At 34.6% G+C, this 27,516-nt stretch overlaps 1 protein-coding gene and 1 pseudogene across 9 annotated transcripts in view; one reads left to right on the forward strand and one right to left on the reverse strand.

Annotated features, from left to right (window-relative positions):
• CDKAL1 (CDK5 regulatory subunit associated protein 1 like 1) overlaps nucleotides 1–27,516 on the reverse strand; it is a 459,847-nt gene that overhangs the window by 105,198 nt on the left and 327,133 nt on the right. For all 9 annotated transcript variants that reach the window (XM_011362830.2, XM_011362832.2, XM_023532244.1 and 6 more), the window contains one exon: nucleotides 17,662–17,828. In XM_011362830.2, coding sequence (XP_011361132.1) covers nucleotides 17,662–17,828 — 167 coding nt within the window. The remainder of the gene's footprint in view (nucleotides 1–17,661; nucleotides 17,829–27,516) is intronic.
• On the forward strand, nucleotides 6,381–6,499 carry LOC111741614 (annotated as a pseudogene).

Below are 27,516 nucleotides of genomic sequence, written 5' to 3' on the forward strand. Positions count from 1 at the left end.
TCAACTAAGAAAGACTTTTTGCTGTCCATAATCTACTAATGACATGAGATCTTCCTCAAAAGCTTTATGAAAGCAGACGGCCACAAGTAATTGATGGCACTTTTGACACGGAACACAAAAATTTAGCAAGGAAACAGACTCAACCCCATATACTAATGGCTGAAAGATAGAGAGGCAGCCGGTTTCAATTCAATAAATAATATTTACTAATATCAGCAAGAATTGCAGAATAAAAATTTCTGGAAGTCCTTGCCTCCATAAAAGCAATGAGGACAGTGACAAAAATGGTCAGAATCAACTTTTTCAGAACTATGGATATTAACTAAAGGCTTGCAGCAATCTGGGGAGCATTTATTCAAAAAAAATAGAGAAATCTAAGAACAGTGAGCTATGTGACATTTTAAATCAGCCCTTTTGTAACCTCCCACTCCTCACTTCTGTAGTAGCCTTGAAAACCAACAGCCTTCAATTACGGTGAAAATTAGCAGCCTGGTGGACAATGGAGGGGGCAGTGTCCTTCAAAGCCCCATTCCCAGAAAATTTTCATTATCTGACCTTTCTGCTGGTTCCATGGAAGACTTCACTCACAGGGCCTGCTTATTTAACTTGAACTGGCACTCACCCAGTGAGAACAGCCTTTTTCCCAGGGGCATTTGTCAAAAATAATCAGCTATAATCGTTTAACATCATGGCTGCCTGAGGCTGTGAATAACAGTTAGGGCAAACAATAAGCAAACCAAAAAACTTAAAAGGAAAAGCTAGGAAATGTGATGCCTAGAGGGGGTTTTAAAAGACACTGACATATTCCTGGGAATCTAGAAGACCGCATGCATACATAGCGCTGTATGCATGTCCGGGTTGTGCATATGCTTAGTAAAGACCTGAGAAGGCCCTCAGCTCTCACCTCTGGCTAAACCTAAGGTTTTGCAGAAGCAGGAAATGAAGGTAAGGATGGAACTGTAAGCAATGTGACTGCACATTGAAGACATGCTCCAATATGCACATAGGACTCCTCTGCAAAGACTGAGAGATTTATTGGTTAGAGGCATTTACGGAAATCTCTGTACAATCATTAGCTGACCACTGAGCTAACTGAGTAGACTCACTAGCAAACTAAGAATACAGACTCTCTTGAATTTTAAAAAGCCACTAATTAAACAACAACAACAAAACCTTGAGGAGTGAGAACTATCTGATTTTCAGGGCTGCCTCATTATATTTAAATGTATATTTAAATGCCTAGTTTTTGACAAGAAATTATAAAACATGTAAAACACAGGTAAAAAAGCTGCCAAGAGAAACTGTCCTGGCAAAAGCCCAGATATTGGAATTACTATACGACAAATTTAAGTTATCATTTTAAATATGTTCAAAGAAGTAAAGAAAGCCATGTTTAAAAAAACTAAAAGACAACATGAAAATGATGTTTCATCAAATAAAGAATATCAGTAATGAGACAGAAATGATTTTAAAAAATAAGATAGGAATTCTGGTATGAAAACTGAAATAAAAAATTAACTAGAGGGGCTCAGCAGGAAATCTGGGCAGGCAGAAGAAAGAATAAGCAAACTTGAAAACAGGCCAATTGAGGTTACATAGTCTTAGAAAGCAAAAAGAATGGATAAAAACTAACAGTGTTTCAGAAATCTATGGGACACCATCAAGCATACCAATGTACACATAATGTGCATTCCAGAAGGAGAGGAAAGAAAAAGGCAGAAAGAATATTTGAAGAAGTAATAGCCTAAACTTATAATAGCCTAAACATCCCAGAAGCCCTATGGACTCTGGATAGAATAAACTCCAAGAAATTTACACCTAGACATCTCACAATCAAATACTGAAAGACAAAAAAAGAATCCTGACAGCAGCAAGAGAGAAGCATCTCGTTATGTATAACAGATCCTCAATAAAGTTCCAGTACAGATGGCAGAGCAGGTAAACACGGTGCTCACCTCCTCTGATGACATCGAAATTACAACTACAGTATAAAATAATCAACCTGGAGAACCACTGGAAGACTAGCTGAACAGAAGTCCTATGACTAAGAATTAAAGATATAAAAAAGAAGCCAAGTAGAGTAACCTGAAGGAGGGGTGGAGACACAAAATGGGTTGGACCCAAACCCACGTGCAGTGGTTGAAAATTGAAAAGGATATCTAAGCTGCAGAGGTTCCCCCTGAAGATCAAGGGGTCCTAGCTCCATACTAGGATCCCCAGCTCAGAGCACCAGGGCCAGGAAGAAGAGTCCCCATAACATCTAGCGGGGAAAATTAGCCAGGATTCCATCTGTCTGGGTGAAATGAAAGGTTGCTGGAAAATCAGGAATTATTTTAAAGGGCACCCATACAGACTCACTCGTTCACCGGCACTTACTCTGAGATCCAGTGGAAAGACAGCAGCTCAGGAAAACCAGTGACATACAGGGAGAAACTCAGCTGTGTGGCTCCTGGGCGAGGGCTGGAAGGACAGCCACCAGTGTCCCTGTGTTGAGTCCTCCTCCCACAAATGGCCAGTGTGAACCAGCATTAACCTGGTGAATATCACTAAACCCACCCTGATGATTCCAAGAACCTGACCCAACCAACTCGTGCCCCACTAGAGACTGTCTCAGTGGCAGGCAGCTCGCCTCAGGCCCTGCTGGAGTCTTTATTAAAAACTCTCAAAGGTCCAAAGGTGCTAGGCAGGTGACAGCTGGCCTCAGTGTGCCCTGTGCCTTTTGCTGAGTAGCCTCAGGCAAGATCTGCATTAACCCAGTGAACACAGCTTGCCCCACTCTGGTGACTCTCTGAGACTCTGCCGCACCCCAAATACACACTGCCAGATAGCAGCTGAGACTTACGGGAAGGTGGCAGGCAACAGCAGACTTTGGGGTGCTCTGTGACTTTTGCTGAGCCATGCCAGGCCTAGTACTGGTGGCAGCTGGCCTCAGTTTGCAGGGTGGCCTCTCCCACCTATCTCCATGACACACACCAACCAAGGTAGGTAAAATGAGGAGACAAGAAAATGTGTCCCAAATGAAAGAACAGGAGAAATCTCCAAAAAGGAACTAAATGAAATAGAGGCAGGCAATCTACCAGATCCAGAGTTCAAAACACTGGTAATAAGGATGCTCAGAGAATTAAGGAGAAGAACAAATTAATTCAGTGAGAACTTCAAAAAAGGACATACAAACCATAAAAAAGAACCAGTCAGAAAAGAAGAATACAATAACTGAAGTGAAGAATCCACTAGAAGAAATCAATAGATTAGATAAAACAGAGGATCTAATCAGCAATTTGAAAAACAACGTAGTAGAAACATACCCAATCAGAACAGCAAAAATAAAAAAGAAATTTTTTTAAAAAAAATGAGAGTAGTTTAAGGGACCTCTGGGACAATATCATGTGTAACAACATTCATATCATAAGGGTACCAAAAGGAGAAGAGAAAGAGCAAGGGAATGAGAATCTATTTGGAAAAATGATGACTGAAAACTTCCCTAATGTAGCGAAGGATGTAGACATATAAGTGCAGAGAGCAGAGCATCCCAAACAAAATGAACCCAACAGAAATAACCAAGTCACATCATATTTAAAATGTCAAAGGTTAAAGACAAAGAGAAAATCTTAAAAGTAGAAAGAGAAAGACAGTTACCTATAAAGGAGCTCCCATAGGGCAGCTGATTTTTCAGCAGAAACTTTTCAGGTCAGAGGGTGTTGGCATGAAATATTCAACGTGATGAAAAATAAGAACCTACAATTAAGATTATTCTACCTATCAAGGCTCTCATTTAAAATTGAAAGAGAGATAAAGAACTTCCCAGACAAGAAAAGACTAAAGGAGCTTATCAAACCAGTATTACAAGGAATGTTAAAGGGACTTCTTTAAGAATAAGAGGGGAAAAAAGAACATAAATATGAATAATAAAATAGCAATAACTATGTACCTATCACTAATGACATTAAGTGTAAATGGATTAAATGCTCCAATCAAAAGACATAGAGTGGTTGAGTGGATAAGAAAACAAGACCCATACTGTTTACAAGAGACCCACTTCAGATCAAAAGACACACATAGACTGAAAGTAAAGGAATGGAAAAAGATGTTTCATCCAAATAGAAACAACAACAATAACAAAAAGGCTGAGGTAGCAATATTTTTATCAGACAAAAGGCTATAATAAGAGACAAAGAGGGCATATCATAATGATAAAGGTATCAATTCAACGAGTGGATAAAAAACCCTGGTGAACATTTATGTACCCAACAAAGGAGCACCTAATTATATAAAGCAAATATTGATGGACATAAAGGGAAAGACCCATAGTTATACAGTCACAGTAGGGGACATTACCACCCCATTGACATCCATGGATAAATCTTCCATACAGAAAATCAACAAGGAAACAGGGCTTAAATGACACATTAGACTAGATGGATTTAGTTGATATCTTTTAAAGCATTCCACACTGAAGCAGCAGAATATACATGCTTCTCAAGTGCACATGAAACATTTTCCAGAACAGACCACATGTTAAGCCACAGAATAAGTCTCAATAAATTTAAAAAGACAAATTATATTAAGTGTCTCCTCCAACCACAATGTTTTGAAACTAGTAATCAATTACAAGAAAAAATGAAAAACACACAAACACATGGAGACTAAGCAACATGCTACTAAATGATGAAAGGATTAACAACGAGATCAAGAAATCAAAATACACCCTAAGACAAATGAAAATAAAAAGCACAATGACCCAAAATCTATGGGACACAGCGAAAGCAGTCCAAAGAAGGAAATTCATAGCAATACAGATGTAACTCAAGAAACAAAAAAAATCTCAAAGAAACAATCTAATCTTATCTAAAGGAACTATAAAAAGAACAATAAATAAAGCCCAAAGTGAGCAGAAGGGAAGAAATAATAAAGATCAGAGCAGAAATAAATAAAATAGTTTCTGAAAAGACAATACAAAAAAAAAAAAAAAAATCACTGAAACCAAGAGCTGGTTCTTTGAAAGGATAAACAAAATTGATAACCCTTTAACCAGATTCATCAAGAAAAAAAGAGAGAGGACACAAATAAAATCAGAAATGAAAGAGAAATCACAACTAACTGATACCACAGATACACAAAGGATTATAAAAATATGCAATGAACAGTGACATGCAAATAAATTGGATGATCTAGAAGAAATGGAGAAACTCCAAGAAACATACAATCTTCCAAGACTTACTTAAGAAAAACAAAAAATCTGAGCAGACCAATTACTACTATCAAAATCAAATCAATAATCAAAAATTTCCCCCAAAACAAAAGTCTCGGATGAAATGGCATCATGGGTGAATTTTACAAAATATTCAAAGAATAATTAACACCCACCCTTCTCGAAACTATTCCAAAAATTTCAAGAGGAGTGAAGGTTCCCAAGCTCATTTCTGAGGCCACCATTACCTTGATTCCAAAACTAGACAAAGACATAAGAAAAAAAGTTATAGAACAACATCCTTGATGAACATAAATGCAAAAATCCTCAGTAAAATATTAGCAAACTGCATCAAGCAATACATTAAAAAGATCACACATCATGATCATGTGGGATTTTATTCCAGGGATGAAAAATTGGTTCAATAGCCACAAACCGATTGACATGGTATATCATGTAAACAAAATAAAAAATAAAAATCATATGAACATATCAATAAGATTCAGGAAAAAATTTGACAAAATCCAGCATCTGTTTATGACAAAAACTCTTAGCAAAGTGGGTCTGAAAGAAACATACCACAACATCATAAAGGCCATATCTGACAAACCCACAGCTAACATCGCACTCAATGGGGAAAAGCTAAAGTGTTTTCCTTAAGGTCAGAAACAAGACAAGGATGTCCGTTTTCACCACTTTTATTCAACATAGTACTGCAAGTTCTAGCCACAGCAATCAAACAAGAAAAAGAAGTAAAAGGCATCTGAATGAGAAAGGAAGAAGGAAAACTGTCGTCATTTTAAGATGACATGATACTATATAGAGAGAATCCTAAAGATTCCATCAAAAAACAATTAGAACTGATAAATTCAGTAAAGTAGAAGGATGCAAATTAATATTCAAAAATCAGTTGCACTTTTATACAACAAAAATGAATTATAAGAAAAAGAAATTAAGAAAACAATCCCATTTACAATTACATGGAAAAAGAACGATACCTAGAAATAAATTTAATCAAGGGAGTAAAAGACATATACTCAGAAAATTATGCCATTGAAGAAAGTGAAAAAGATACAAATAAATGCAAGCATATGCCATGCTCATGAATAAAAAGAATTAACACCATTTAAATGTCTATAATACCCAAAGCAATCTACAGATTCAATGCAATCTCTGTCAAAAAACCAACAGCATCTAAGGCCATGCCACCCTGAACGTGCCCGATCTCATCTGATTTCGGAAGCTAAGCGGGGTCGGACCTAGTTAGTACTTGGATGGGAGACCATCTAGGAATACCAGGTGCTATAGACGTAAAAACAGCAGCAACAATAAAAAAAAGTAGCATTTTTCATAGAACTAGAACAAATAATCCAAAAATGTATATGGAACCATAAAAGATCCCAAATAGCCACGGCAATTTTGAGAAAGAACAAAGCTGGAGGTACCACACTAGTGACCAAAATAACATGGTACTGGCATAAAAACAGACACATAGATTAATGGAACACAACAGAGAGCCCAGAAATAAACCCATCCCGCCATGGCCTATTAATCTATGACAAAAGAGGCACGAATATACACGGGGTAAAGACTGTCTATTTGGTAAGTGGTGTTGGTTAAACTAGACAGATACATGGAAAAAAAATGAAATGAAACCATTTTCTTACACCATATCGAAGAATAAACTCAAAATAGATTAAAGACTTCTATGTGAGTCCCGAAACCATAAAAATCCTAGAAGAACACACAGGTTATAAACTTTCTGATATGGCTGTTAGTAATATTTTTTTCTGATATATCTCCTTGAGCAAGGAAGACAAAAGAACAAATAAATAAACAGTAATACATCAAACTAAAAAATTTTTGCGCAGCAAAGAAAACCATCAACAAAATGAAAAGACGACCTACTAAATGGGAGAAGATATTTGCCCGTGATATATCTAACAAGGGGTTACTATCCAAAATTTATATAGAACTCATACAATTTAACATAAAAAAAAATCCAATTAAAAAACGAGCAGAGGACCTAAATAGATATTTCTCCAAAGTAGACACACAGATGGCCAACAGACATGAAAAGATGCTCAACGTCACCAATTGTTAGAGAAATGGAAATAAAAGCCACAATAAGATATCACATCACACCTGTCAGGATGGCTATTATCAATCTATCAACAAACAGGAGGTGTGTGAGGATGTAGAGAAAAGGGAACCCTAGTGCACTGTTGGTAGGACTACAAATCGGTGCGGCCACTATGGAAGACAGTATAGAGGTTCCTCAAAAAATTAAAACAGAACTACCTTATGACCCAGCAATTCCACTTCTGGGTATTTATCTAAGGAAAGACAGAACACTAATTTGAAAAGATATATGCACTCCTATTTTCATTTCAGCATTATTTTCAATAGCCAAGATATAGAAGCAACTAAGTGCCCATCAACAGACAATTAGATAAAGAAGAAATGTTCCATATTTAAAATGGAATATTGCACAGCCATAAAAAAGAATGAAATCTTACCATTTGCAAAAGTATGAATGGACCTAGAGGATATTATGCTAAGTGGAGTAAGGCAGATGCAGAAAAGACAAATATCATTTGATTTCACTTATATATGGAACCTGAAGAAGAAAATAAATGAACAAAATAGAAACAGACTCACATATTCAGAGAAAAAACTGATGGTTGACAGATGAGGGGTGGGGGTTGGGGGACTAGGTGAAAAACATGAAGAGTTTAAGAAGTACAAGTTGGTATTTACAAAATAGTCATGGGAATGTAAAATACAGCATAGGAAATATAGTCAATAATATTGTAATAACTATGTACGGTGACAGGTGAGTTCTAGACTTATTTAGGGGGGGATCGCTTTTTGAATTATATAAATAGTTAACCACTATGATATACAACTGAAATTAATATAAAATAATACTGAATGTTGACTGTATGAAAAAAATAAAAATATTTAATAAATATATTATTTTATATTTCAAAAAGTGAAAAAAATAGGAAGAAAAATAACAGATCGGTTGAGGAAGAAAATAACAAAAGCTGAAAATACCGTAGTGAATTCAATCAATTAAAAAATTAATGTCTGAAATTTCAACTGATCAGAATGTAGGCTGATATTCCATACAACACCATACAATAAAGGCTGATATGAAACTTACTTTTCAGATATATTTTAACATGTAACTAAGAAAGTTACTTCTTTGTTGTCAAATATTAGAGAAAGACCTATCCATAATATTTTGTTTAATCAAACAATGCTTTACATGTAGCAACCTTTTCACAGTGATTTTAAAAACACACACAAAAATACATGCTATAAAAGAGTATGTTTTCCCCCTAAATAATGAACAACTGGAGAACTTCCAACATTACTCTAAATAGTTTGATTTTCTCTGGCCCACATGCAGCATTCTCTGATGCTAAAAATAATTTAGTACACCTAGTCCATTCATGCCCATTATAATCTGTTTGATAGTTCTGCTACAACATATGCAAATAAAGGAATTTTTAATAATAATTTAAAAACCCTTATGTTTCCAATTTTGACACAATTATTATTTACTGTTAAATGACATGAAAGAATTTTGGACTTAAATTTTGAGAGTCCAAGAATTTTGGACTTAACGTTTTCAAGTGGATTATTTGTGTGGTAGGCAAAGGAAGATGTAGGAGAATGAAGAAAAACATATTACACCTTAAAACAACAAACAATTTAGTAGATTAGAAATAGAAGCAAACTAAGAAACTGCACTTTACTTTCTAAAAACCATGCAGCATTTCCCTCAACTAATCTATGAACCATTAACTTCATTACCAAGCTTTCTGTTCTACACCATGAATCACTTGAAAATTCCATTACCCACCTGATATAAAATATGAGAATTTCATTTTACGAAGTGCTGAATTAGCAAGTGCCTAAGGTAACCTTTCATAGTCTATCAGAGCAAAGAAATCAATATAGAAACGATCCTAGAATCAAAAGAAAAGCATAAAGGAAACTATCTTGATTGGCTTATGTATTAGTCGTCCTCTGTGCTTATGAAGGAAAGTCAAAGGCAGCTTTTCTCAATGGCTTGAGCAGAACTGACTTCCTAAATTAATGAGGAAGATAAAGCCCACAGATGGTGTACTGTGGAGTTTGAACTATACTAATTTTGACAGGTGACATGGAAATTTTCTCAGCTACTCCTGTAAAAAAAATTAAGGATTCAGGGGAATGGCAATGTGAAATGCCTTTTAAGATGCAAATTAAACCATATCTAATGCCCTCCTTTATAAACAGAAATGTATACTAGAATACTAAAAAATGCAATAGGAATATTTGTATGCCACAATTGAAATATGTAAATTTCCAGGCTTCTCCAGTATTCTAGAACTGTGTGCGTGTGTGTGTATACTCCGCTGTGCACACACACACACATACACACACACACAGATGTGGTTCCAGATATCTGACTATGACATCAGCTTCTTTATAAAGCATTTGTGGAGTCCTTTTCACTCATCATCTTGATACACATTTTATCCTTATGCTCTTTTGCTCTCAGAAAAATGATCATCTCTTTTGAGAATTAACGTCCACATGTCACTGGATTTCATGAGCAATATTCAATAACTTAGGCCAATGGCAAAAGAAAAAAATGAGAAGTTCAGACAGTATTTACCACAAAGTAGATTAAAATATTTCATGATAACCAAATATGATTTGACCATTTATATTCTTACACTGAGTCTAGCCTCCCACGTATACTATATAGTAATTTAGAAATGGAAACTGAGAGCAGCAGTGAAGCCCACGGGTAGGTCTCTGTATAAATTATTGATGGCAACTAGACTTTGGGTGGTAAACACACAATAGAATATACAGATGTTAAATGATAATGTACACCTGAAAATTATATAATTGTATTAACCAATGTTAGCCCAATAAACTTAATTAAAAATTAAAAAAAATAAATTATTGAGGACTATATAAATAAAATTTTTTAACAAGGCATTTTTCCACTGTGCTCCCTAGGAAGGCAGAGATACCCAATATTTTCAATGAGAAACACTCATCCACAAAATAGTTGATTTTCCCTGAAAACATACCTGAGACCATAAAAATAAAATACAATTCCTGATGAGACTGAGTCTGTATCTTTGAGGGCAGCAACAAAGAGTAATCTGTTGAGACCAAGTCTATCTATTTATGAATTCATTTCTTTTCTGGGTCCTCTGGCCTCATGTAATCATGAGGCTTAATCACCCAGACTGAATATTGCTCAGTAATAAGCAATAAGCTATGTTAATTTTTCTAAGGGGCTGCTGAGTTTAAGAAAAGTTTAGGCTTCTTGGGAGGCGCTGGAGTTAGGGTCTGAAACCTGAACAAGGGAAGAAGGGAGGGTCACAGGAATGAACAGGCTGCAGAGTAGGAAAGTGGGGTGAAGCCTGCAATCATGCTTATGGGGAGCAGCATTTTAATCTCATCTTTTATCAAAAATAGTCAAGTCATTGGACAAACAGAGTTGAACATTCCCTCTATCCATATCTTCCCTTCAGAGGGCTGGTCCCAGCTCTCTGAATTAGGCTCCCAGTAAAGCTTGATAAACTTTATATTATGGATGTGAATCCTTTTACTATTAGATGGTTTTCTCCCCCTAAATTTTTCAGATAGGCACCAACTTTAGTTTTCCGTTTCAGAGTTTTCATTGACCTCTTGAAATTTATTCACAAATGCTAGGTTAAGAATGAAGTAAAGTGCTGATGATTATAATCGGCAAGAAACTGAGTGCCAAAAGCCAGATCAAACTACACACTGAAATGTCCCCAAAGCTATATCTGGATGGCAGAAATAAAAGATTTTTACTTTCCATTTCCTTGCTCAAAATAAATACCATGTCCTTCTATGTATCAAAGGAGGGAAATATTTTGTATACAACAACATAAAACCTATTTGCATATTTTTCTATTATGCTGAAAAGTATAAGCCTTGAGGAAAAAAAAAAAAAATTAAAGACCCCATGTGAACTGTTAACTCCAGTTTGGAAATTCCGTTTTGCTTTGATGAAACACAAGCACAGCAGGGACTGAGCTTGTTCTTATTTTGGAACTAAGAAGCATTTTTTAAGTCTGCATAGTCAAACATACTCTTAACGTTCATAAATTACCATGCAGCAAAAGTCCTTGACAGATATTTACTGTCTTTGACCAGATAAAATAATTTTGCTAAATATATACATAGGTTAGACTATAAGGTCTTTAACTAGAAGTAAATATACAAAAATCAAGGGAAGTGGGAAATTGATTCGTTGTAGTGATTACAAGATTTCTCAACCAAAAGCAGAAAGAACACTTAAAAATCACTATTTATGATTAATCTTCCATAATATAACATATATAACATAAATGTTAAATGTAAATTTAAAAACTGTATTTTAATTCAAGCTAAATAAAATCTAGTGTAATATCAATGGGAATATCAGTGTCAATATTTCTCAGCAATATTTTACAGAGTAATATAAATTTTAAAATAAACAATTTGCTTTATTTATAACTTGAAGGAAAAGTCCTTAATGGCACTTGTACTCCATATTAACTAACTTGTCCTCTCTGGACCAGGCTATACATTACACACTAAAATTCTGACACAATTTTAGGACGTACAGAAATCTTAAAGGGAGATAACAGTTATTTTAAATTATTCATAACACTGGGAGAGCCAGAATAGCTTAACAAAATCCACAGATACTTCTTATATATCTTACTGGTCAACAAGTTTTTATTATCTTTTCTCTACCGGCCAACCCATAAAACTAAAATCAAGACAAACAGCCTGTTTTAATTTCTACTCCTTGACCACTCACTACTGACTTCTCTGATGGAGATTATAAAACAGAGTGAAAGCTAAGAAGTGAGAAGGTGAAGAAAGAAGCTAAGAGCCTAGATAATCTTCGAATTCAACGATCATGAGTTCTAGGTAATCCTAAAGAAAATACTACCTATTCACTGTGATATTTTAGCAGAGCAAATCAATAAAACACATACATTAGATGAATTTCCCCCCACCATCTAGTATATCTTCATAGAAGTGTGACTCGCAAGTGAGAAACACATATGACAACCATTCACGAACTCTTCCCAAATTAGATGCTTAGCACAGATATGAAGATACTTCAATATATATGACCTGCAGTCAAGGAACAGCTAAACTTAGAGCTAACACATAATTCAAAACGCATTAAGTGCATGTAATTACAGGTACTAAAATACAAAGATAAGACATTCTCTCCCTCAAGATGGTAACAGTTTTGTTAGATTTACATGAAAACAAGTAACTGTGGCTCACCAAAATAAGTGCAGCAGAGATATCTTTGGACAGAGTGAAAAAGCAAGGAAAGAATCTGAGAAGCATCTGGGAAGGCTTCATGGAAGATGCAGTATAGGAGAAAGCATTTTAGAGTCAGACAAGATTAGAAACCAGTTGCTAACTAGTTATGCAATTTGGCCAATTATTAAAGCTTTTTAAGACTTAGCTTCTCAATTTAAAAAAATGAGGATAATAATATCTATATAGTTAGTTATCTAAAAGAAGGGAAAGACATTGAGTAAAGCAATCAGTGTGGTTTCTTGAAAAATTAAGCACTCAATAAATATTCTGATATCATTATTATGCAGCCTTGAAAACGTTATCAGTGATTTCTGGTGCCCAGTTAGCAATAGCCATTGTATCGCTGTCAGTGGCCTCATTATACCTTGTTGGATTCACATGTGTCATGTTCACTCTGAATTAATACCTTAGCTGTGGACTACTACAAATAGGAGAGCAAAACTAAGCAATGTAGTTTCAAGAGTAATCCAATTCACAAGCCACTTTACTTTCTATAAGGTCAAAGTCCATTAAAGAAGAATATAGTAGAGTTATTACCTTAGTGATATCAATAGGAAAGCAAACACACAGGAAAAATATCTCTTACTTGCCACTATAGAGGCATAATATTAGTCAACACACATCGTAGCAATATTAGTGTATCTGATTAATTTGTTATTACAACTGCAATCATGTGGTAAGTATAGAATGAGAAAAGGTTAAAGTAAAAATTTCAAGAGTATAAAATGGTAAAGACAAAATACAAGCTATACAGGAGGCATCATCAGGGTACTAAAGGGAGGGGAGAACAGGGATGTAATGGAAGAAGCATCTTAAGGACTCTGTCGTGCTAAAGAGCTTATCTTTAGCCTATGGGTAATGGAGAGACATCACAGACTTTAAGACGAGGTAAAAAAATTTTTAATCTTTTATTTTATGTGCTGTTTCTACTTCATATCCAAATTTAGTAGATGTTACATAAGCCATTATTATGTTTCTTCAATTCCAATGTGTTTTTTATACACACATGCACACGTACACACACATATGTACACACATATGTGTGTGGATATATATATATATATGTTTAAGATAGCTCTTTGTCAGTTACATCATCATTTAAAATGAATCCCATATTGTTTAATGCAGTGATATGTTAAAAATAGGGTTTATAGATGTTCCAAATAAAGACTTGACTACTCGTCTGCCATTTAGGAATTAAAATTTCTCTCTCCTTTCCTTCACTACACAGTTATTCAATATCTACTCTATAATGTATCATACATAATGCTAGACTCTTGATAGAACCTTAAAAGTGCATCCTATGTTAACTGTAGTATGTGTCTTCTGTTCCTATGGAAATTTAATAAAATGTTTTATCAACAGATCTATTTTTCCACACCACATTTTAAAATGATAGAAACGTTGGTATTTTCCTTTAAATGATTTCTTCTTTAAACTGTTCAAAAAAAATGTTAAGCTAGTAAAAGCGTTTTAAAAGAAATCTCAAGAGTCAGGTGAGTGTGAAGTGAACAGAATAAAGGAGGAAAACAGCCAAGTGAAGAGCTCTATAATAAAGCCTGTAGCATGAAGCACCTTCCAGAAACACAAGAAAGCTGGGTGCTACCAATATAATTCTCAAGAAACACTTACTGTAAGGATATTAAAGCATCAGAGTAGCTATTTCAAGAATGGGTTCCTCTATCCCTACAAGTCAAAAAAAAAAAAAAATCATCACCTGTCATTCACGGGTGTTATTTATTTTTGTTTTCATCTTTTCTCTGGTTTTCTTTTTTTCTTATTGGGGAACTCTCTTCAGCACTTTTTAGATAAGTCAATTAATTTCTGTAGAGTAATCTAAGCTTAGAGAGTATTAAATGGGGAAATATAATGTACTGGTGGGCACTGGCTGAGGCTCACCAGGTTTGAGCTCCCTTCTCTAATGTCTTTTTCACTCTGGGAAGCCAATGAAGCCTCTGGAGATCAGTTACCTGTCCTATTACATAAGGATGTGTTTGTGGAACACTGAAAATTCTGGGCTCTTCTACTTAGATGGGAATAAGAAGAACTACTAAGGTGCTTAGGTTTTGTCAAAGCAACATGATAAGACTTTAAAAGCTCTTACTTCAGAATGGTGTGGATCTGTTATTCTTGCACACCTCTGCTTGTTTCATTTTCATCTGTTTTGGATTGCTTTTTCCTTTGATGTGGCACAACAGGATTGGATTGCTCCCTGTTTATGAAGTGCATAGAAATGGATGGCTTTCTTTGGGACAAACTCTCACCCTTGAAGCTCATTTACTTTGTCATCTTCTGCTGCCTCTTCTGGTCAGAATATTAAGACTTCAAAGACTACAAAGTGAGCTCTACAATTTATTTTATGAAGAAGACTCTTCCTTCTCTCATTCTTTAAAAAAAATAATTTATTTTTTAATTACCGCTGACATACAATATTATATTAGTTTCAGGTACACAACACAGTGAATAGACATTTATATAACGTACAACGTAATCACCCAATAAATCTAGTACCAATCTGACACCATACATAATTATTACAACATGATTAACTATATTCCTTATACTATACTTTACATCTCCATGACTATTTTGTAACTACCAATCTGTACTTTTCAATCCCTTCTCCCTTTTCACCGATTCCTCCACCACCGTGCCCTTGCACCTGGCAACCATCAAAATGTTCTTTCGACCTACGAGTTTATTTGTTTTGTTTGTTCATTTATTTTGTTCTTTAGATTCCATATGTAACTGAAATCATATAGCATTTGTCCTTCACTGTCTGACTTACTCCATCTAACACAATACCCTCTAGGTCTACCTATATTGTTGCAGAGGGCAAGATTTCCTTCTTTTTTATGTCTGAGTAATATTCTATTGGTTATGTATCACCTCTTATCTATTCATCTATTGATGGACACCCAGGTTGCCTCCATATCTTGGCTACTGTAAATAATGCTGTAGTGAACGTATGGATGCACATGTCCCTTCAAGGTAGTATTTAGGATTTCTTCAAATAAATACCCAGAGGTGGGATTACTGGGTCCTTCTTTGTCTCTTGTTTTAAGCTTTGTTTTAAAGTCTATTTTGTCTGGTATAAATATTGCTACCCCAATTTTTGGTTTTTTGTTTTTTCTTTTTCTTTTCTTCATTTATTTATTGAGCCATTCTTGGGTGGGGTAGATACAGAGGTGGATATGGCAAGGTCCTTAACTCAGGAAAATGACAATGTAGGAGGAAAAGCTAACATTATAAATATCTTAACAGCAAGAATTTTAACAAGGTAATGTCATGACAATCAGAACTTATCATTCTAACCACAATCTATGAATTAAACATCTGGTGTTTTTCCAGGTAAAATATAAAGCTATATTTATCATCTTCTGTTGACTTTTTAGACGCTCTCCTGGAGCACCTACTCAGAGGTCAACAACTAGCACTACTTTAGGTGCTGAGGATCAGGGTTTCCGATAAATGTGATTATTAGTTTCTACAATCTTGTAGTTATTGAAAGTGCTGGATTTATTCCAAGAGGTATTTGGTTAGTTGGCTCAGAGCCAATGCACATTTTTTTCCTCTTGTGTTTACTCCTTACCTGAATGTCTCTGACTCCAGCTACTGTGGTTCCCTTGATTTTGACAAAGTTGTTTATTGACTATATATTGGTAGGGCTTACTTCCCTTCCTATTCACCACACATCTAGCTCATCTCCTGGTCTTCATGATGTATGTCTCATATCTACTGCAAACACAGCAAGACTATTACACCTCTCAGCATATGTGGTTTTCACAAATAATTGCTTGCTTTTTCAAGCGTTGAGTCAAAGAGTAAGTAAAAATTGACATGCCTGAAACTTATTTTTAAATAGCAAATCATAACGGTTCTACACTGTCCAAAGTATCACTGTCAACATATAAATAGTATACCTCTACTAAAAGATCTGGCTAGGAAAATGCAAATTACAAAACTGAAATTGCTGAATTTCTTCATTATATATTAATAATTAATGATCAGATTGCTGTCAACTCTGTTTTCAGAATTTCTAAAATGCATTGTTGATATCTGGCTTTTCAGCAGCAATCTCAAATGAACAATTTTTTAAATTTTTGAATAATCATTTTCATTTATGTATTAAATTACAGCAACTACACTTGCTTTTAAATTTCTGGAATGTTATTTTTCTAAAAAAAACAACTGCAAAAAACACATCTGATTAAAAATATAAGTGACTTGTATTTATACTCTGCACATGACTTTTCAACAGCACTTATTAAATTTCCATAAATATGGGCCTAATATAATTCTTTTAATTCATATATTATTTTATTTCTCAAATAACAGTCAAGGATCCTAGAATGTGCTTTTTCATTTAAATGGTTGCTTCTTGTTCATATTATTTGCTTATATTATAGTGGCATTTGTCATCAAGTACCACAGTTACCTGTACACATGTCCATTTTTCTGGTTTAATGGGAAGTAACTTGAAGGTAAGCGTCCTGATCCATTGAAGGCATAAAATAAAACCAGGGATCTCACATTATCACAACTCCTTTTTTCACAGTGATCATAAGAGCATCAAATGGAAAAATACCAAAATCTGTGTCTCTGATACTACTCACCCTTAACTATCTCCAGAGAAAGAGATGAAACTTAAAACATCCTCAAACGTATAGAACAGTATCCTTACTGACAGGGTTAATGGTCAGATAAAAGATAATGCAATGTTCACTGCTGGTTGCAAAATTATGCAACGTATTAACAGATCTGAACTAGACAAGAGTTCTAAATGGAGGCACTGAGGCAAATTTATGCAATGGAAATCTGAAGGGCTGCAAAGAGGAAACAAAGAACTATGACAATTTGGCAAGCACTGGAAAAGCTAGGCAACATTAATTAATAGTGAGGAAGCAAAAACAAGATGTGTAGACTGACAATGAGGAGATCTGAAATTCTCAATTATTCTGCATAATGTGAGACCACAAAAAAAATGTAAAAGTGGTTTTAAATGAAGCTCATATGATGATGCTGAGGCTGCCACATTGTCTGGATTGGTTTGTGTCTGTGTGTCCGCATAGAAATGGGGTGCTTTTCCTTACCTCCAGATGCTCTAAAATATAGGGAGGATTTGTCATGCCAAGCCTCAGCATTGCTCCCTCAGGAATCACGTCAACCAGTTTCCACAGTAGTGTGGGGAGATCGGTGCCAATATCTCTGCCATAAGCCCCTGTGTCTTCACTGGTCAACCATATCTCACAAACACCCTCTGTGAATCAAAGGAGATAATTAACAAATCTGTTGCAGAGCTGTTTCCTTCATCATACAGCTGCTCACTCTTTTTAATGCAGTATTTCTCAACATTATTATGCAGGCAGTCTGGGTATTCAATTGAAGCGGGGAGAAAAAGCAGCTTATCCCATGGTGGCACTGGGTTATTAAGTTCATTTTATGAACACCAGAGAGTTATAACAATGCTGTAAATTATCAGCGCATCCTATGGAGTGATTAACATTCACAGCCAATCAGTTAAACCATGCTTCCTCCAAAGCACTTTGATCAAGACTAAAGCTTCTGTCCCATCACAGAGAATACCTATTTTATTGAACACCATAACTGAAGAGTCATTCTCAGAATAGGTAATATCAGCAGTTAACTCACTAATAAACCCAAGGAAAAATGTCAAGTGTAGCTAAGGCTTAACTCACAAATTATTAATTACGAGGTATCCATTTCTCCTGTAGTAACAGGAGAAATTTTGTCTTCTTTATTCAATTAAGAATAGAGTACACCATATGGCTGCATTCACAGTAGTTAGTCGCTGTATAAACTAAGTATTTGTGTTGGAATATCTGCTTACTGACAGCATCCTATTTTCCATCAATCAGACCTTCAAAAACGGATCTATGTTTTGGTGCTATGGTTGTTATAAAGAATCCTGACTTCAAATATTATAGCCTACAACGACTTCCTTCCAAAAATTAAAAGAAAATACTTTTGAATAACCTAGAATTATTTAAAATGAATAAAACAGAGTTAGGAGGATCCACCTAGGTTTGCAATGGCACACAGAACCTTTCTGAATGCATACTCAGTTAAAGAATCCACCTATTTTAAAAGGCCAATGGTTCACAAGGCTCAACAAATAATAAAATGGGCTAGTGAAATTTGTTCATGATAAAGTGATGTGTTGCTTCTAAAGAACCTCAACACACACACACACACACACACACACACACACACACACACACACACGGCATACAAAGAAAGACTGCAGACTGAATCAGAAGTATAATTTTCTAGAAAGAGTCTTAAAATTATAATTTTAAATTGTCTTTAGTTGACAGAACAGAAGAATTTTAAAAATACATTTAAATATTCCTAGCCAAGAGAGACAACAAATAAAACACATGGCTTTTATGTGAATGTGAACTTAAAATTTACAGAATACAAAAATCATAAAGATTTTCACTCTCCTTAATGTGTTCCACAGAAGTAGAAAAATATACATGAAGATCTCTAATCATTATTTCTTTTAGAATACAAGATGTATTTACTTTATCAAAAAACTAGCCAACCTACACAAAAACATGTTCACTTTCCCCCATTTGTCTATCTTTTTGAGACATGCACATCCTCACCCACACCCACACAACATAGAAAATACAAGGATAGAAATAGGATTTTAGTTTCCCGAAATTAATGGCTTAGCACAGAAACAGGAAATATCAAAAAAAGCTCCATTTAAAAAGTTGGAGATGTCTCTGTTATTTGAAAATCAGTAGTGTTACGAATATATAGGTTTTCTTAAATTAAATATGTAATTCCAGAAATTAATAAATCGTTGCTTAGTTTTAATCATTTAATAAGAAAAATGTATCCTTAAAAGAAATAGTCTGGCATGTTTACAGTCTCTGTTTATAGTCTTATAATTTTATAAATATTCTCTGTATATGGAGTAAATTTTGTTTTATTTAAAAAATGAGTTACAATTATTGACATCATTATTTTAATATTACATATGTCATTAGACACTGGACTCATACAACTTTTTTTTTTTAAATCTTATCATAAAATCCACTCCAGGAAAAGAGATGGCTAAGTAACAACATAAACAGATTTTAAAACACTCTGAAAAAGGTTATAAAAACAGGACATTATCCATAATTTTCCAGTTACTGGCATTTGAGCAACACAATATGAATATTTTAAAATGAACAGAATAATTTTAATTTATAATTTTTCCATCCAAATGGTTCCATGCTACGCCTTATGTAGAAAGAGTGAGTTCCTGGAACAGTGCCTCGCTGTTGCTAGACTAATATAGAAGGGGAAAAATCACTTTGAATAGGAATGGAAATAACATCCATGCAGAAACAGCAGCAGCCAGCTCTTAAAGCTGCATAGGTGGGGACCAATAGCCCCCTGGTGGGCTGAAACTTCAAATTAAATCACATAAAGAGGAAGCAGCTGTAACACTAAATCAGCAACAACAGGAATAATGGTCTTGATGTCTCCAAGATCAAGGCTGCTAAAGTGCTCTATATAATAGCAACCTGGCTTAAAACACAATGAAATGAGAAAACATGTGCAAAATGTGAAACCCCTGGACTTCAGGAGAAATGCGACTGGCCAATTCGATCCAAAAATTTGTCTAAGATGGTTCTGCTCTTAATCAATGTGAGAAAGTTCAGATTCTGTAAGGTTCCGTTTCAAGCATGAATTCTAATGAGAGCTGATCCCTTGAATAGTTAGGATATGGAAACTCATTTCATACTAAAGGTGAAGCTAAATATGGAATCTCCATGCCTGACATCCTTTTCCCTGGGAAGTCTTGTGATTACTCATAGTGCAAGCAGTTCCTGTCAGGTCAGCTTGCATATGAGTTCACCAGGGAAACTGAAGGCTGCGGTCTATAATCACTAATGGATATTGAGACACATGCATGCTTCTATCTGCACACTTAATTGGCTATACTTATGGACAGAAATGCTTGCCTAAACAGCTTCATTCCTTAAGGACCTCAGTTATGAGCTATATTCCTTTGCACATTCATTTCTTTATTCGTCCATCAAACATTTATTAGGCCGTTACCTACTATGTGCCCTGCAGCGACTCCAGCTCATATCAGATATGGATTCATCATTAAACTTCTGTGATCTAAGATGGGCTATCATCCAGGAGCTGGCAAGGGGACAATGAGAGACATCCTGGGAACTTCACACACATCCCTATCGATGGTGATAAAGGGGGGTGGGTATTGAAGAATACGGCCTTAGAAACCAAGTGAAGGATGAACTGGGCTGGTTGAAAGTGTATATGATATCAGCCCCTATGAGACAGGCCCAATCTGCACTATAATGTGGACTTTGATTAATACATGTCATAAAAACAAACACATGAAAATGAAAAAGAGAAGCAAGCAGGAAGAACTGAGATAAGAGAAGTGAATGTCCAGAAAAACTCCCATGCCTGTAAAAATAAGTACATGTTAAAAAAAAAAAAAAAAAAAAGTAGTGGATTCAGAAAAGTGGGAGACAAAAATTAGCTTTTCTGAGCATCCAAGGTGAAATTTTACTTTTCCTAAAATTGTTCATCTACCTGACTTTTGTTCATTTTCCTTAAATTGTTCAGTCTATCTGACTTTTCTAATGAACATTAGGTTCATCAGATCATCTATCCTTTTGTTGTGTAAATTTTGGTAAAAAAAAAGCAAATATTAGTTAGGGAGAAATAAAATGTATCTTACAAAGGAAAACCCTTTAAAAAAGTTTAGTTATTAGAATATATTATCATTTTACCCAAGTAATTACAGATCAGCCTATAGTTGAAACATGGTTATTTTTCCATAAATAGAGAGCAACCTCAACAACTAGATTCTGATCTTTGCATCATAGTAATTTGAGATGACAAAGGATGGAAACAGTAGAAGACATAAAGGTTAATAATAAAAGATAATATTCTCAATAAAATAGTCTCACAACAAAGAATATCTTTCTTGAAAAATCAAACATTGCTAAAACTCAATTTCAAAAATTTGACTCAGTATAATTTTCCTATGTATGAGCTCCATTGTAATAAATTAAAATATGGCTAAAGACTGATTTCATCTAGTCAGAGAAGTGATATTTCCCTAGAAGCTCTCGCTTTATCACGGGGGAAATTTCCACCATTATAAGTTGTTTCAATTATTTCATTATGAGTAGTTTATAGAAATAAGGATTACAAAAATACAAAAATTGTAAACTATGTTTAATGGAATAGCTAAAGAGCACTAGATGGCAAGAAAATCTACACCAACTAAGCAAAGAAAATCACCTCAAAGTCTGCTAAATCGTTCAGATGTGTGCTCTCCCCTTCTGTTTTCTGCTCTTCATTACTCCCCTTGCCTTTCCTCCTCTCAATTCCATCCTCTATTCTCTCTCCACCATCTCATTTGAGCCTTCATGCTTCATTTTCTTCGACAGTCAATAAGAAATATAAATTAAACATACATTATGCTATATTTATTTAATATGCATTAAATTCTCTGCTCTTAATTTCCAATAGTCTTTTGTTAAGGATCACAGTGCATATTAACTAGATTTCTACAGACTCTTTCTTCTTAAAAAAATAATCTTAGAAAAATTCAGAAATAAAGATGGCCCTCTGTTTAAACATTTGAAAGGTCATGGAAATTTATTTAATGGAGATGTTTCTAAGTAATAATATACTTAGGCAGCCTTCTATGTATTTTGCCTATTCATTTAATAGCAAAATTAGACAATATAACTCTCTTGGTCCCTTCTAATCTTATTATTGGACACTCAAGGTTTTTGTTTTCTTGTTAGATATAAAGGACTTAAATGACAACTTTACTAAAGATAGCATTCTAAGAGGACCAACTAAGGCTACCTTTTATATAACAATTATATATCACTGATAAAAACCCAATTAATAGGTCACCACAGAAGACAATTATTAACTAATTCTTCAATTATATGTTTATACTACTTTTACAAATTTTAGTGACTTTAAGGTTTTTTCTCTAACATTTTCTTTTGAACAATGTTAAATTTATAGGAAAGTTTCAAGCATACTACAATGAATACATGTCCCTCCTTCACTCAGACTCTTGTATACCATTTTGTCACATCAGTTAGCACTTTCTCTACACCCACAAACACATTTTTTCCTTTTTTTGCACCATTTGAAAATTAGTTGCAGACATGATAGCACTTTTAACCTAAATAAATCAACATACATATACCTTCTAAGATCAAGAACATTCTTGCTCATAATCACAATCCAGTTACTGCTCTTGACAAACTTAACACTGGACAACACTTTTCTGTAGTGAGACTGAATCAACTGTATTTCCCTGTGCAATTCACCCTAGCTCAGGCCTCTGGGCTTTAGCATATGCTGTTCCCTCTGACTGAAATGCCTTCCACTCTTCTTTGCAAAACATATACCTCTTTCAGAAAACTTTCTTGACCACTCAGACTAATACAGATGCTCCTCTCTTGTTCCCTCAAGGATCTTGTGCAAATTCTGTATCACAGTGCATTATAATTATTGTTTGTGTCCCCTGATAGAATATAAGCATCTCCCTGACAAAAGCACAAAACTCTTTTAAAAAATACATATATGCCTTGGACAAATTATACTGCAAAGCACACAGAAAGCATGTCATAAATTTTGGCTCCATATACATATCTAAACATACATATGTATGTACATACATACACACAGAGTATGCACAGGAGTGCACTGAGTTCTATATTAGGCAATGAAGAAATACCAAAATGAATTTTATTTGGAAAATATGGAAATGCAGCTTGAATGTTATAAGGTGTGTTGCATGGTCTCTTAATTTCTAAACTAAATTGGCAGTTTTGCTTAAAGTTCCTCACTCTTCTATAGTGATGCTGGAGAGCACAGAAAGTGAACACAAACTATCTTTTTATTTAGAAGTTAGACTTTTACACTTACAGGTAAGTTCAGATAGATCAATTACCTACCTATAAAACAAACTTTAAAATTATGTTCTTTATTCCTTTACTAACAAGAGTTAATAGAGTATTTCCAGAGCATCCTAACGCCTGTGATTATAGTGATAAACAGACAAAAAAACTTATTGGTATAAATTGATAATGTTGCTAAACACAAACAACCTGTTTAATATATTTCTTTTGAAAGGTCCTAATCACAGAGAATATTGTTTATTTCTATACTTCTGTAAGAATTTGGAAATCATGGAAAGCTAAAAACAAACTAAATTACCCCACAAAGGATGACACATTTTCTGGAAACAAGGCATCTGACTCCCCAATGTCCAAAATCTGCAATAAGCCTCAAGGAGGCAGATTAAGTTTATATACCACAATGTGTTTTGTTCCATATATGAGCTTTTAAAAATATCCCTAGAGAAATATAGACAACAGTGTTTATGAATGGGCCCTCTGGTATTTCATCAGGATGTGGGGAGAGATGCTATTTTGTCTCTAAACAATAACAACGGCTCAACTCTCAGCAGTCCAAACATTACAGATACAAAAGGAAGTAGGAAGAGGAAAAAAGAAAATAGTTGGATGCCTGCAACGCAGTACCTTTTCCTCAGAAAAGATTATCAGCTGATTACAGTGATTATAGAAAGTTATCTAGATTCTAAGACTAACTTGAAGAGCTATAGAATAGTTTGGAGGATAAATGAAGCTAAAGAGCAAAGCATTTTGCATTATTTGGGCCACTAAATTCAATTACAGAATGAAGAACAAATAGAACTTAAATTTTAAAAGGACAGAATATTTTTATGACAAACGTTTCATGGTCCTAGAGGTCTTTCTCAAGATGAATTCTACTAAATCAAATAAGACTTGAAATTCTGTAGTTCTAATTAGAGTATTTTACTTTGAATATAAAGTTTACTAATTAATATTTTAAGTATTTAAAGAGCAAATGTAGTTTTCTATTCTATATTATATTCTTATCTTCAGTTGGATAAGAATCAGGTATGTAGTTTAGGTGTCCCAATACAAATAAAACATCATCCATTCATTCATTCATTCATTCATTCACTCATTCTTCTTCTAGCAAGTATTTGTTGAGTATTATTATGTGCCAGACACGATTCTAGACCTTAGAGACAGGTCTCTGTTCTCTTGAAATTTATTCAAATGAGAGACAATAAACTAAGAGATGAATAATATATTATCAAGTAAAAATAAGCACTAATAAAAGTTTTAAAGCATGATAAAAGGAATGAGTGATAAAGTGGTTGGGAAAGGACATTGTTATTTTTGACAGGGAAGAGCTGAGGAAGATTCACAATGACACAAAATCTGAACGAACCAAAGTACTAAGCCCTATATATCAGCTATCTGAAGGAAGAACACTTGAAGCAGAGGGAATATGAGTACAAAGATCCAGCCAGATCATGATTATAGTTCTCAAGGAACCACAAACAGGTCCATGTGCTTGGGTGAAGTGAACAAGATGTTTGTGGTGAAAAGGAATTATAAGATGGAAGCCAGTGGTGATGTAAGTTGTTGCAAGATGCCCAGGCTCATAAAGGAGAGCTAAAAGAGCAAAAATTACATGTTGATAACCTCTTTGCTGTTGCCATATGCATTATATATATTATACTGTCAGTGAAAGCTCTCAATAACTCCATGTTTTAAGATACTTTCATGCTTAAGCTCATGAATATTCAATGCAGTGTCAGAATTCTCAAATCATTAGATTTGGTGTATAAGAAGGAATAGAAAAAGGAATAATAGATCAGGAAATTGTGCAGTCTTTCTAAGAGAAATTTGTTTCTTTCATTCTTTGTTTGGAGGGAGAATTTATTATAATTAAATAAACTACATGAAACTAGACTAAGAAATTTAAATAAAAACAAGTAAAAGAAAACCAAGACCAGTAACACATTTATGCTTTCTACCTGGTAACACCTAGACAGAAAAGAAGTGATGCCAGTCTTTTCTCTTCTTTTTCTTCTTCCTTCTTTCCACCCAACAGAACCTAAGTACTACTACTGGGCCCCAGCTTCTCAGCGTCACTTAAGTGGACATCCAATAAACCAACATTTGCCACAAACTCAGAGTGTTCAAAGAGAGTGAAACTACTGCTACGACTTCTGAAGGAAGGACAAATAAGAAAAAGTAAAATAGAGTCCTCTTACGAGGCCAAAAAGTAAAAAGAAAGAGTCATTTTTCTTCATTAAAGAAAAAATAGGCTCACTCTCAAGAATCTATTGCCCACACATCAAGTAACTATAAAGATAAATAGAATAATTCAGATCAGTTTCACTGTTTTTAACTATTATCACTGACAACTGACCCAGAGTGGGTTACAGTGGTCTTATAATTTGTGCCCTTTCCAGGTCTGATGTTACAGAGATCTGAAGATGGTTGTTTTCTGGTGAATAAAAAGTAAAAAAGATAAAGAGGGGTGAGCATGGTTCCTGCCTAATAAAAGGATAGGGTACAAATCGAGGACACAAACAATATTTAAAAATTTGTAAGTTTTATGAAGCTGGTAGTTGTGCCTTGAGGAAAAGAATAATAATTAGAATAAAAAGGTGTGGCATATATCAAGAAATCAAGGATTTAATAATCAGCTACCTCTTCAATTCAAAATTTCTATAAACAAAGCACTTTCAGGTGGTATTAATAAAAGGTGATTTTAATATCATTACAATAGAATAACATATATATCAATAATCAACCCTATAGCTTGACCAAGGTATGGTAATCAAATTTATATGTACCAATGTGTCTGTTTCTATAGAGAAATGTACAAACTGTGGACTCCTGTCATATTAATGACACAACAAAATTTTAATTAAAAGGATATATTGCGAAGATTTCTATTTCTATACATGAATCATTAACTGTCACAGGAATTGCTTTAATGTTATAAACTAGCAAATTTGACAAAATATATGAAGCTATCAGACAAGGAATAAGAGGCAGTGAAGGACTGCAATTTTTGAGAGAAGCAAACAAGCTGAGTCCTATGATTATGATTGCCTATCTTACTGCCTGGAGGCATTTTCTAGGCCACAGTGCAGAAAAGGGGGGAACCAAACATAATTCTATGATCTTACTGAGGGGAGGAGACAGAGATGATAATTCAGAAAGCCACAGTTTTCAAGATTAAATATTATAGAGGTAAGAGTTGCACAGAGACGGAGCTCCAAAGATCAGCAGAGGGCTTCTTCCCCCAAGTTTTTGACTGAGTACTCCCTGGGCATGGAAACTAAATCCCAAGGCTGGAGAAAGAAGCACAGAAAAGCAATAGGCCAAACAATTCCTAGAACTCATAAAGGACTAAGAACAGTTTGTGTTCCTATTAGACAAAAGAAAGATCTTAGAATGCATGAGTCATTAGATAGAGTACTTACAAGGGTATCTGCCTTAGTGGTGGAAAAAATTTCATGTTAAAACTAGAAGCTGCTCTGGACCTATACTAACAGACAAGGACTTTCAGAAATCTTTATTCTGCTATTCTTGTTGATATTAGTAAATATTATTTAATGAACTGAAACAGGCTGCCTCTATATCTCTCAGGCCATTAGTATGTGGGGTTGAGTCCATTTTCTTTCTGAATTTTTGTGTTCCGTGTCAAAGGTGCCATCAATTACTTGTGGCCGTCTGCTTTCATAAAGCTTTTGAGGAAGATCTCATGTCATTAGTAGATTATGGACAGCAAAAAGTCTTTCTTAGTTGAATCTCTCAGTGGCCTATAACAAACATCACTCTCACAGAAAGAAGAGATATTTACAGACTAAAATGTATGCCACATTAGATGCTCATAACTCTGGGCACCATATAGAAGGTAATGTGGCATACACACACTAAATCTTGCCTATGACAATTAGTTGCTTTCCTCTCTCTCTCTCTCTTTTTTTTTAATGCAAAAATAATAATAATAATAATAATAATAGCAAAAAGAAAATTGAAATATAGCAT

The sequence above is a fragment of the Pteropus vampyrus genome, unplaced genomic scaffold (genome assembly GCF_000151845.1).
Source record: "Pteropus vampyrus isolate Shadow unplaced genomic scaffold, Pvam_2.0 Scaffold80, whole genome shotgun sequence".
In the NCBI taxonomy this organism is placed as follows: Eukaryota; Metazoa; Chordata; class Mammalia; order Chiroptera; family Pteropodidae; genus Pteropus; species Pteropus vampyrus.